Source organism: Oncorhynchus nerka, linkage group LG6 (genome assembly GCF_034236695.1).
Source record: "Oncorhynchus nerka isolate Pitt River linkage group LG6, Oner_Uvic_2.0, whole genome shotgun sequence".
NCBI lineage: Eukaryota > Metazoa > Chordata > Actinopteri > Salmoniformes > Salmonidae > Oncorhynchus > Oncorhynchus nerka.
The window spans coordinates 60,848,862-60,861,990 of record NC_088401.1 but is presented as its reverse complement, the minus strand read 5'-3'; the positions used below and the strand labels follow the sequence as shown (position 1 = coordinate 60,861,990).

The window sequence follows — 13,129 nt, the reverse complement described above, 5'->3', positions numbered from 1 at the left end:
GCCGTCAGTCACCCAGGATCTGCCAGAGCCGTCAATCAGCCAGGCGATGCCAGAATCGCCCTTCACTCCGGAGCTGCCGGAGTCTCTCGCCTGTCCGGCGCTGACAGAGGCGTCCTTCACTCCAGCGCTGCCGGAGTCTCCCGCCTGTCCGGCGCTGACGGAGGCGTCCTTCACTCCAGCGCTGCCGGAGTCTCCCGCCTGTCCAGCGCTGCTGGAATCCCCCGTCCATTCGGGACCCATGTCTAGGGTTCCCAGTCCAAGGTCGGTGGCGAAGGTCGCCACTTTAAAGAGGCCACGGAGGCGGGCGAAGAGGCGTACTAGAACTTTGGTGAAGTGGAGTTCACGTCCCGCGCCAGAACCGCCACCGCGGACAGACGCCCACCCAGACCCTCCCCTATAGGTTCAGGTTTTGCAGCCGGAGTCCGCACCAGTGTGTAAAATTCAATGTGTCGACTGGACAGTTACTCCAAATCTGTGTCTTTCTTATGAAATGTCTTATGGTATGTCCTCTGTTTTTAGCAAGGTAATCAATCCACCTCTCAGGTGTGGCATATCAAGAAGATGATTGAACAGCATTATTATTACACAGGTAATGGGGACAATAAAATATAAAATTAAAATGTGTGCAGTTATGTCACACAACAAAGTTTTGAGGGAGCGCACAATTGGCATGCTGACTGCAGGAATGTCCATCAGAGCTGTTGCCATAGAATTGAACGATAATTTCTCTACCATAAGCCTCCTCCAATGTCGTTTCAGAGAATTTGGCAGTACGTCAAACCGGCCTCATAACCGCAGACCACGTGCAACCATGCCAGCCCAAGACCTCCACATCCAGCCTCTTAACCTGCGGGATCGTCTGAGATCAGCCAGCCGGACAGCTGATGGAACTGTGGGTTTGCACAAACAAAGACTTTCTGCACAAACTGTCAGAAACCGTCTCAAGGAAGCTCATCTGCGCTCTCGTCATCCTCACCAGGTTCTTGACCTGAATGCAGTTCGGTGTCGTAACCGTCTTCAGTGGGCAAATTCTCACCTTCGATGACCACTGGCACGCTGGAGAAGTGTGATCTTCATGGATGAATCTGGTTTCTACTGTACCAGACAGATGGCAGACAGCGTGTTTGGCGTGTTGTGGGCGAGCACTTTGCTGATGTCAAAGTCGTGAACTGAGTGCCCCATGGGGGCGATGAGGTAATGGTGAGCTTAAAGGATTCTCCGGCTGTCCCCATAGGAGAGCCCTTTGAATAACTTTTTGGGGTTCCATGTAGAACCCTATTCTACAGAGATTCTACAATGAACCCAAAAGAGTTCTACCTGGAACCAAAAGGGTTTTTACCTGGAACCAAAAAAGTTTTTCCTATGGGGACAGCCGAAGAACCCTTTTGGAACCCTTTTTACTAAAAAGTGTACAGTATAGGGTGTCTTAAAATAACAATAAAATAAGAATAAAGGTTCCTGCCTCACCATCACCATTACAAAGCTTTTACATTTTTTTTACAAAACATGCTTGAATGTGGGAACCAATCCACAAGTTGAATAACAATATCCAGTATCAAGTCAGCTCAATGTCTCCAATTCCCTTCCCTGGAATTCTTGACCTTCCTATTCCACAATGGCTCTATCTGGAAATATTATTATCCACGGTGATAATGGAAATTGCCAGCCATGATCAGATTTCCTAGCGCTGATTAGGGACTACCCGTCCAACCTGCTGTTTTCAGCTCCATTGCAAGAAGAGACAGTGAGAGACAGGAGGTAGTGACTGAATAGATCTATATGGATGTGATGGGAAGCAGCCTCCTCTGACTAACACAATGACAACCTTCCCCTAGATCACATTAACATGCAGTCGGCCCGTCAACTCTATTTCACCTTAATTAAACCAGATGCGTCTCATTCAGACTCTGTCCCAAAGATACAGTCATTTGGGAAACTTAAATGTCAGGCTTGATACAGCGAGCCTGCAATTCATGTCTGACTGGAATTAATGGAATTGAAGGGCGTTTACGTAAGGATGTGGAGTTCAGGTTGTCAAAATGGTAACTGTTGGTTAGGTTGGCCCCCCGGAGGTTTGGAACAAAAGGTTAGCATTGATACTCCTGAAGCGGTTTGATGGTGACTAGAGTTGTCCTTGTTTCACCTGCAAGGAGGGTAGGGGAGAGGAGAGGAGGGGAGGGGAGGGGAGTTTTATCAGAATACATTTCTTACGAGTCTCTTTTCATGAACTACTTTAAACATGGCTGGTTATAACAGAGCTCAGGTCAACCAGATGTACATTTCCTATGGTTTAGATTTAGTCTATTTCCTGTGGTTTAAATGTCTATTTCCATGCCTAGATGTCAATTCCCTGTTGTTTAGAAGTCTCTTTCCTGTGGTTTAGATCTCCATTCCCTTTGCTTGTTTGTTTGAAGTGTTGGTACAGGAAATGTGAGGATACTAATTAGCTCTTGAAGGGGGGGGGGGGGTGAAATGTCTTGGCTGGTCAACTTTGAGTGGCTATCCGGAACTTTGTGTTTAATGTTTAATTTATACATGCTTTATTATTTATGGATGCCGTAATCCGTATGTATGTGGGGATGAACATGTGTGTGTGTGGTGGGTGTGTGTTTTAGAGAGATGAATAAAGAGGAAAGAAGTTGACAGTATAACATACAGTGTATGCTATGGGGTCAATCTAAACACGACTAGTAACTCATTAGTCTTTATCTCGTACTCACTCAAACATACACACACACACACACGATCTAACATGCATGCATACATCCATATATATTGTCATCCTCTGTATATCAGAGAGAGGATGAGGAGATGATGAGGAGAGGATGGGGATGGGGATGGGATAAAAAGGGGACGAGGGGGAGAATGAGGGGTGGAATGAGGAGAGGATGAGGTGAGGATGAGGAGAGGATGAGAGGATGAGGGGAAGATGAGGAGGGGACAAGAAGAGGATGAGGAGGGGACGAGGGGGAGGATGAGAAGTGGATGAGGGGAGGATGAGGAGTGGACGAGGAGACTATGAGGAGGGGAAAAGGAGGGGACAAGGGGGAGGATGAGAAATGGAAGAGGATAATATGAGGAGGGGATAAGGTGGGGACGAGGAGAGGACAATGAGAGGATAAGGGGGAGGATGAGGAGAGGATGAGGAGAGGACAAGGATGAGGGGTGGATACACAGGGGTGCAGCCAACTGAGGCCTAAACCCTCCCCCGAAAAAAGAGCTTGGATCAACAAGTGTGACTGTGAAGGATAGCCCGGATTTGTCGGGTGAAAATGCAGGGTAAATAAATGTTTCATGGGATATCTTAGCATAGATGCAACTGGAAAAGAACTGCAGGAGGATAGGGGAGTGAGGGGGATATAGATCAGCTGGTTGCAGAACACATATTGGTAGGCATCAGCCCATAGGGGCAGCAACTTTAGGAAATGACACCAACGGCTCACTACTTACAATTTAGGGCCTGTATTCACAAAACATCTCAGAGTAGGAGTGCTAGTCTAGGATCAGGTCCCCCCTCTTATTCATTTGGATTGAAAAGGCCAAACTGATCTATCAACACTCTTACTCTGAGACGCTTTGTGATCGGAACTGATCGGAAGCATGCCCTATTAAATAGATATAATTGACATTCATAACCAGTGAGCGAAGAGCCCTTGCACACGTGCTTTCCTTCTTATACTTTTATACAGTTTTATTCAATCTCTTTTAATCCTGCGTTTACAGGTAATATATGATGCTGGTAGCTCATAAGCCTAGGTTTTATGTGTTTCAAATGGGAGTCAAAATTGCTTGAGATTGATGGCAGCACAATGAGGAGTGGACTTAATTTGTATGCCTGACTGAAGGTGAGTTTGACCTCTGCTTGTCTATAAAAGTTTAAGTACTATAGCATAAACACACACACACGACCACACACACACACACACACACACACACACACACACACACACACACACACACACACACACACAAAAAATATAAAATAATAATAAAAATATAGGACAAAACACACATCCCGACAAGCGAGACAACACACCACTGCATAAAGAGAGACCTAAGACAACAACATAGCATGGCAGCAACACATGACAACAACATGGTAGCAGCACAAAATAGGATACAAACATTATTGGGCACAGACAACACCATAAAGGGCAAGAAGGTAGAGACAACAATAGATCACGCAAAGCAGCCACAACTGTCAGTAAAAGTGTCCACGATTGAGTCTTTGAATGAAGAGATTGAGATAAAACTGTCCAGTTTTAGTGTTTGTTGCAGCTCGTTCCAGTCGCTAGCTGCAGCGAACTGAAAAGACGAGCTACCCAGGGATGTGCTTTGGGGACCTTTAACAGAATATGACTGGCAGAACGGGTGTTGTATGTGGAGGATGAGGGCTGCAGTAGATATCTCAGATAGGGGGGGGGAGTGAGGCCTAAGAGTGTTTTATAAATAAGCATCAACCAGTCGGTCTTGTGACGGGTATACAGAGATGACCAGTTTACAGAGGAGTATAGAGTGCAGTGATGTGTCCTTTAAGAGCATTGGTGGCAGATCTGATGGCCCATAGGTAAAGAACATCGACCCGCTCGAGGTGACCCTTACCTGCCGATCTATAAATGATGTATTACGTCTCAGGGATCTAGCATGGGTAGGATGGTCATCTGAATCAGGCATAGTTTGGTAGCTGGGGCGAAAGAGAAGCAATTACGATAGAGGAAACCAAGTCTAGATTTAACTTTAGCCTGCAGCTTTGATATGTGCTGAGAGAAGGACAGTGTATCGTCTAACCATACTCCCAAGTACTTGTATGAGGTAAGTAAGCATTTCACTGTAAGGTCTACTACACCTGTTGTATTCGGCGCACGTGACAAATAAACTTTGATTTGATTTGAGGTGACTACCACAAGCTCTGAACCCTCAGAGGTAGTAATCACACCTTTGGGGAGAGGGGCAGTCTTCTTACCAAACCACATAACCTTTGTTTTGGAGTTGTTCAGAACAAGTTTAAGGGCAGAGAAAGCTTGTTAACACTAAGAAAGCTTTGTTGTAGAGCGTTTAACACAAAATCCGGCGAGGGGCCAGCTGACTTTAAGACTGTATCATCTGCATATAAATGAATGAGAGAGCTTCCTACTGCCTGAGCTTTGCTGTTGATGTAAATTGAGCCTTGGGGTGCACTGCACTCTTTGAGAGAGGTAGTTAGCAAACCAGGCCAAAGACCCCTCAGAGACAACAATACTCCTTAGCCGGCCCACAAGAATGGATTGGTCTACCGTATCAAAAGCTTTGGCCAAGTCAATAAAAATAGCAGCACAACATTGCTTAGAATCAAGGGCAATGAAGATATCATTGAGGACCTTTAAGGTTGTAGTGACACATCCATAACCTGAGTGGAAAACAGATTGCATACCAACGATAATACTAAAGACATCAAGAAAGCCAGTCAGTTGATTATTGACAAGTTTTTCCAACATTTTGATAAGCATGGCAAAGTAGAAATAGGCCTATAACAGTTAGGATCAGCTTGATCTCCCCCTATCAGGATCATTACCTTTACGAGATGGAGTAGGAAAGTGAAGCCAGGCCATTATTAGCTGTTAGGAGTGCTGATTAAGGTTTCCTCCCCTATAAACCTAACACAGTGTACAGATGATAAACCATTTTTAGTTGTAAGGTTTGGAATGTAGATGCTTGCATTGAAGAAAGTTCAGCGATCTATTTCTGCGTTTTCCGTGTAGTAAATGAATTGGAATGTTTCTAGGACACAGCTTAGCTTTGCTGAAAATTAGTCTCCTACCCACCACAGTCACGTGTTATGACAGCTATGACAGCAACAGAACTGTGAGGCCTGTATGTTTCTATGGAGTGTACCCACTGACCTGGGTTTATAAATCCATAACATGGAGGATGTGCCACAAGATGGTATTCCTTTCTGTTCTCTCTTGTTTCATTCAATGGATTTGATAACGACTGAAAGGGGACTGTAGGAGGACATAACATGTTCATACCAACCTGCTCCTGCTCCTCTTACATTTATATTAAACCACTGGTTATATTGCTTATTGTCAAAGACAGATGAGAGTTTAAAGGTAACTCGTGACATGCAACACTAAGGAGTGGGTATGTGAGCCAGTCTCTCACTATTGGAGTGAGGTACAACTCCGAGGGGATGAGACATCCAGAGGGTTTGTTTTAATCAATTAAGTAAAAATGAAATCAAAACTATGTCTGTTGCTGTTGCTTTGTAATACTGACATAATGTAACATTGTGGCTTGTCGTGTTCTTAAAAAAAGAATTGACCCAGTGTTGTCCGGGTTTGGCCAGGGTAGGCGGCCGTCATTGTAAATGAGAATTTGTTCTTAATTAACTCACTTGACTAGTTAAATTAAGGTTAAATAAATAAAAATGAACATATAAGAACATTAACATGACTGGGTCAATGTCAACACCAATTGGCTTGCATTGTACGAGAAGGGAAGGCAGAAGAGTCCCTTGGACTAAAAGCTCCATATATAGCCCTGACGCCTAATTACAGTGCCTTGCGAAAGTATTCGGCCCCCTTGAACTTTGCGACCTTTTGCCACATTTCAGGCTTCAAACATAAAGATATAAAACTGTATTTTTTTGTGAAGAATCAACAACAAGTGGGACACAATCATGAAGTGGAACGACATTTATTGGATATTTCAAACTTTTTTAACAACTCAAAAACTGAAAAATTGGGCGTGCAAAATTATTCAGCCACCTTAAGTTAATACTTTGTAGCGCCACCTTTTGCTGCGATTACAGCTGTAAGTCGCTTGGGGTATGTCTCTATCAGTTTTGCACATCGAGAGACTGACATTTTTTCCCATTCCTCCTTGCAAAACAGCTCGAGCTCAGTGAGGTTGGATGGAGAGCATTTGTGAACAGCAGTTTTCAGTTCTTTCCACAGATTCTCGATTGGATTCAGGTCTGGACTTTGACTTGGCCATTCTAACACCTGGATATGTTTATTTTTGAACCATTCCATTGTAGATTTTGCTTTATGTTTTGGACCATTGTCTTGTTGGAAGACAAATCTCCGTCCCAGTCTCAGGTCTTTTGCAGACTCCATCAGGTTTTCTTCCAGAATGGTCCTGTATTTGGCTCCATCCATCTTTCCATCAATTTTAACCATCTTCCCTGTCCCTGCTGAAGAAAAGCAGGCCCAAACCATGATGCTGCCACCACGATGTTTGACAGTGGGGATGGATGTGTTCAGGGTGATGAGCTGTGTTGCTTTTACGCCAAACATAACGTTTTGCATTGTTGCCAAAAAGTTCAATTTTGGTTTCATCTGACCAGAGCACCTTCTTCCACATGTTTGGTGTGTCTCCCAGGTGGCTTGTGGCAAACTTTAAACGACACTTTTTATGGATATCTTTCAGAAATGGCTTTCTTCCATAAAGGCCAGATTTGTGCAATATACGACTGATTGTTGTCCTATGGACAGAGTCTCCCACCTCAGCTGTAGATCTCTGCAGTTCATCCAGAGTGATCATGGGCCTCTTGGCTGCATCTCTGATCAGTCTTCTCCTTGTATGAGCTGAAAGTTTAGAGGGACGGCCAGGTCTTGGTAGATTTGCAGTGGTCTGATACTCCTTCCATTTCAATATTATCGCTTGCACAGTGCTCCTTGGGATGTTTAAAGCTTGGGAAATCTTTTTGTATCCAAATCCGGCTTTAAACTTCTTCACAACAGTATCTCGGACCTGCCTGGTGTGTTCCTTGTTCTTCATGATGCTCTCTGCGCTTTTAACGAACCTCTGAGACTATCACAGTGCAGGTGCATTTATACGGAGACTTGATTACACACAGGTGGATTGTATTTATCATTATTAGTCATTTAGGTCAACATTGGATCATTCAGAGATCCTCACTGAACTACTGGAGAGAGTTTGCTGCACTGAAAGTAAAGGGGCCGAATAATTTTGCACGCCCAATTTTTCAGTTTTTGATTTGTTAAAAAAGTTTGAAATATCCAATAAATGTCGTTCCACTTCATGATTGTGTCCCACTTGTTGTTGATTCTTCACAAAAAAATACAGTTTTATATCTTTATGTTTGAAGCCTGAAATGTGGCAAAAGGTCGCAAACTTCAAGGGGGGCGAATACTTTCGCAAGGCACTGTAAGTCCTTTACCCCTCGTCAATCTAAATGAATATAGACTACAGCCCAGTGCAACTTTCTTTGTTAGTGCGACAAGCAAGCATAATGATGAAAGAGTCGTAGCTATCACAGTCCAACCGGAACCTCTGGGGGATGGATATATAGTTGCCTTCGCTTTAGTGGGGCATAATCAGGGGAGAAGCCCATATGAACAATGCTTTCCAGCTGACGGCACTGCCTCTAAAAAGCAGTACTCAGAGTAAACAGAAAACAAATGCGACATTTGGAAAATAGGCAGTGAATAAGGAAGCGTGAGCATGCTGTGTGCAGAAGGGTGAGGAAATTGCCCATTTGTCAGTTGGGATAAGGTCACTGTGTAACTTGCAAAAGGCCATTAATTGAATGGAATGGAGAGGACGTTCGCCAACTGCACCTCCATGCATCTCGCTTACCTCATAACGAATACAGTACCAGTCAAAAGTTTGGACACACCTACTCATTCAAGGGTTTTTCTTTATTTTTACTATTTTCTACATTGTATAATAATAGTGAAGACATCAACACTATGAAATAACACATATGTAATCATGTAGTAACCAAAAAATCTAAATATATTTTATATTTGTAATTATTTAAAGTAGCCACCCTTTGCCTTGATGACAGCTTTGCACACTCTTGGCATTCTCTCAACCAGCTTCACATGGAATGCTTTTCTAGCAGTCTTGCAGGAGTTCCCACATATGCTGAGCATTTGTTGTTGCTTTTCCTACACTCTGCAGTCCAACTCATACTGGCTAGCAGGTTATATGTCTTAAGCTAAAGCGTACTGTTAGCTAGCTAGCAATAAAAATAAAAAAAATCCAAAAAAACAAATGGCAAATAACTGAATGCAACTAGCATGCTAGTTGTACCTGCAGGCACTTTTGAGATGGTTTGGTTAAACAATGAACCTAGCTATGTAAACAACTTTTAAGACTTGCGTTGCGTAACATTAGCTAACGAATCAGCCAGCAAACGTAGGCTAGTTAAACAACAATGAACAAAGTGCCAACAATGCCACAGTGCTGGGAGCTAATCAACCAGGTCCAATGTTAGCTTGCATACATTAGGCTTTAACTAGAAAAGCAAACGGCTCTGGGAAACAAATAATAATGTCAGCTAGGGAGCACGCCAGCTAACATTAGCAAGATAGACGTGAGTCTTTAGCTTGAAATTAAACAACATTCTGCCAAAATTGGAATGGTGCAATATTGGAAAATGTAGCTAGCTAACGCTAGGCTATCTTACCTGTATACATCATCATGCATGATGGACGCGTCTCCCTGTCAGGAATGCCATACCACTGTTAACCTTAGTTTGAAGATGTAATCCGGAGACAGGTGTTTTCTCCATCTCTTTAGCTATCATACTCTAATTCAACTGATTTCAAAACTTGATAATCCAGAAAGTGGAGAGCAACACTTATGCAGCTCCACTACACAATACATGTTTTAAAAGCCGCGTTCTACAGGATTACCAACACAGACTAACAAGCTCAAATAGACAGCAGCCTTTAATATTTCAGACCAATCCGAACATCTCTCTCGGCATGTCCAGCCCACTCATTATCTCAACCAGGCATGGCTATTGGGAAGGTTTCTCCCTTTTTCTCGTAAGGCTCGTAATTTAACAATTTTATTCGTATTTACAGATGGCATACAAGTTTGTTATTAAGGCACATGAAAGTTCACATGTTCGAGAAGGCATTTCTGCCCAAAAACGCATTTTGATATTCAAATATTTTTTGGCGTCAAACGGCACTCCTGTGAAGTTGTGACATGCTACATATGCCTAGTTTCCTGAATCGGGTCACATATCTAGAAATAATGAATGACTGACATATGGGTTAGAAAACAATGGAGTAGCCTTATTTATCCAAGAAAAGGATTCTGACAAACAGTAATGATGGTCATAATTCATTATTTCATTAAATAATGTTTTTTTCTGAAACCATCAACTCTTTCATCACAATGTGACATTTTAAAGACAAAACAGATTAATTTGATGTTCCAACATATTCATAATAGACTCTCGTCAAATCTAATTAGCAAGTATCTTACCATTATAAGGTATGACATGAATCAGCAGGGACATTTGAGAAGACAATAAGTGCCCCCACAGCTCCACAGGAGTGATCATCAAGGACTGTGTGAAATAATTCCGTAACAGCTTGAATTCTACTCAGAGGGAATACATAACCCCATACGACAACACTATCTAGTCGCACTTTTACCAGTGTAGTAATGAGGCGATTACACTGATAACACTAGTGCTAAGATGTGACATACACCTTTGGAATTGCATTGGATTTTTTTACTAATGGAGTAGAGCATTTTCATTACTGCACAGGAGGAATATGGACTATTCTTAAAGACTCCTTATTGCCCTTGTGTAAAAAGTAAATAACGTTTAATTCTTGCATCCGAGGAAAGCTTGAACAGATATTTCACATGGTTCTTTTTCAACTCTGCTCTCCTTGGCAGATCATTGGCGTCAGCAATTTCTGAGCTCAGGAGCCCCTCTTGTAAAAGGCCAACCCCAATAAAGTGGTCATGCCTGCCTTTCACTTTATGTGTGCCATCCATTTTGATAGTGACAGGACATACCATTGGAACACTGGGTAAAACACATTGACCCATTAAGGAACATGCATCACACACAGAATGACTGTGTCATGTGCTGTATTACTGATAAGCCTAAATCTTGTATACAGACTATACAAACATGCATGACACATGGTGAACTTGCCATGTTACTTAAGTGCACTTGAACATGAAGATATCACACTCCTCGCCCATGTGTGTTATACAACCTGACATGTGAGAGAAAAATATGTGTTTTTCTTGAAGAAAATATATGATATATTTCAGCAATAAGGCCAGAGGGAGTGTGGTACAGTATATGGCCAACAACTAAGGGCTGTTCTTAATCACAACACAACACGTGTGCCTGGATACAGCCCATAGCCATGGTATATTGGCCATATACCACACTCCCTCGGGCCTTATTGCTGAAATATATATACCCTTCAAGAAAAACACCCATATTGCTATTATAAATCTGGTTACCAACGTAAATAGAGTTGTAAAAATAAATGCTCTATCATACCTGTGGTATACAGTCTGATATAGCACGGCTGTCAGACAATCAGCATTCAGGGCTTGAACCACCCAGTTTATAACATAGAACATATTTAGGGAACATAAGAAACAACTCATTTGTGAGCAACTACAATCTTTTACAGCTGGCTATACAAATAAATGCATAATACATACAGTACATAAAACTAGCACTTGGCATACGGCGTTGAGCTGCCATGTGTTCTCAAGCATGACAGGGCAGAAGAGGGCCTAAATAAACGAAATAAAAACGGTCTGCCAACTTACGGGGTCATCTCGGTGCTATTTGAGACATAAACAACTCGAATAAAAAAGTGTGAAATTCCAGTGACCCTGTGATGACTCCAGCCTCTCTGTGAGATGGGGGCCGTAGGTCAGGGCTTCCCAAACTCTTTTGCTTTGTGACCCACCACACGGGTTGAGCGGTGAAAAAAAACATACACAGACCAAAGAATAAATAAAAAATATATGAATAATACCCTGTTTTTCAAAACATTTAGACCTAACTGAATGTAGATTTGAGTTTGGGCTCTTGTGACCAATGTTAAAAATTGACTGTATAGTTCTGAAATGAATTAGTAACAATGTAGGGTTTTTTCTGTATCAAAAATGGGTGTAGGTGATGGGTGTGAAGGGGGCATGGTCGTGGTGTAGGTGATGGGTGTGAAGGGGGCATGGTCGTGGTGTAGGTGATGGGTGTGAAGGGGGCATGGTCGTGGTGTAGGTTATGGGTGTGAAGGGGGCATGGTCGTGGTGTAGGTGATGGGTGTGAAGGGGGCATGGTCGTGGTGTAGGTGATGGGTGTAAAGGGGGCATGGTCGTGGTGTAGGTTATGGGTGTGAAGGGGGCATGGTCGTGGTGTAGGTGATGGGTGTGAAGGGGGCATGGTCGTGGTGTAGGTGATGGGTGTGAAGGGGGCATGGTCGTGGTGTAGGTGATGGGTGTGAAGGGGGCATGGTCGTGGTGTAGGTTATGGGTGTGAAGGGGGCATGGTCGTGGTGTAGGTGATGGGTGTGAAGGGGGCATGGTCGTGGTGTAGGTGATGGGTGTGAAGGGGGCATGGTCGTGGTGTAGGTGATGGGTGTGAAGGGGGCATGGTCGTGGTGTAGGTGATGGGTGTGAAGGGGGCATGGTCGTGGTGTAGGTGATGGGTGTGAAGGGGGCATGGTCGTGGTGTAGGTGATGGGTGTGAAAGGGGGCATGATCGTGGTGTAGGTTATGGGTGTGAAGGGGGCATGGTCGTGGTGTAGGTTATGGGTGTGAAGGGGGCATGGTCGTGGTGTAGGTGATGGGTGTGAAGGGGCATGGTCGTGGTGTAGGTGATGGGTGTGAAGGGGGCATGGTCGTGGTGTAGGTGATGGGTGTGAATGGGGCATGGTCGTGGTGTAGGTTATGGGTGTGAAGGGGGCATGGTCGTGGTGTAGGTTATGGGTGTGAAGGGGGCATGGTCGTGGTGTAGGTGATGGGTGTGAAGGGGGCATGGTCGTGGTGTAGGTTATGGGTGTGAAGGGGGCATGGTCGTGGTGTAGGTGATGGGTGTGAAGGGGGCATGGTCGTGGTGTAGGTTATGGGTGTGAAGGGGGCATGGTCGTGGTGTAGGTGATGGGTGTGAAGGGGGCATGGTCGTGGTGTAGGTGATGGGTGTGAAGGGGGCATGGTCGTGGTGTAGGTTATGGGTGTGAAGGGGGCATGGTCGTGGTGTAGGTTATGGGTGTGAAGGGGGCATGGTCGTGGTGTAGGTGATGGGTGTGAAGGGGGCATGTTCGTGGTGTAGGTTATGGGTGTGAAGGGGGCATGGTCGTGGTGTAGGTGATGGGTGTGAAGGGGGCATGGTCGTGGT

The 13,129-nt window shown here is 44.0% G+C and overlaps 2 protein-coding genes across 2 annotated transcripts in view; one reads left to right on the top strand and one right to left on the bottom strand.

Annotated features, from left to right (window-relative positions):
- Positions 1–13,129, top strand: part of LOC115130798 (leucine-rich repeat and immunoglobulin-like domain-containing nogo receptor-interacting protein 2) — a 139,777-nt gene that overhangs the window by 21,030 nt on the left and 105,618 nt on the right. The window lies entirely within an intron of this gene.
- On the bottom strand, positions 12,120–12,665 carry LOC135572074 (uncharacterized). The gene has a single exon (XM_065019081.1). It carries the CDS (start codon positions 12,663–12,665, stop codon positions 12,120–12,122), a length of 546 nt encoding a protein of 181 aa, XP_064875153.1.

Excerpts from the sequence above, each read along its gene's own strand:
- LOC135572074 (XM_065019081.1), bottom strand. The coding sequence starts at position 12,665 with ATGCCCCATTCACACCCATCACCTACACCACGACCATGCCCCCTTCAC.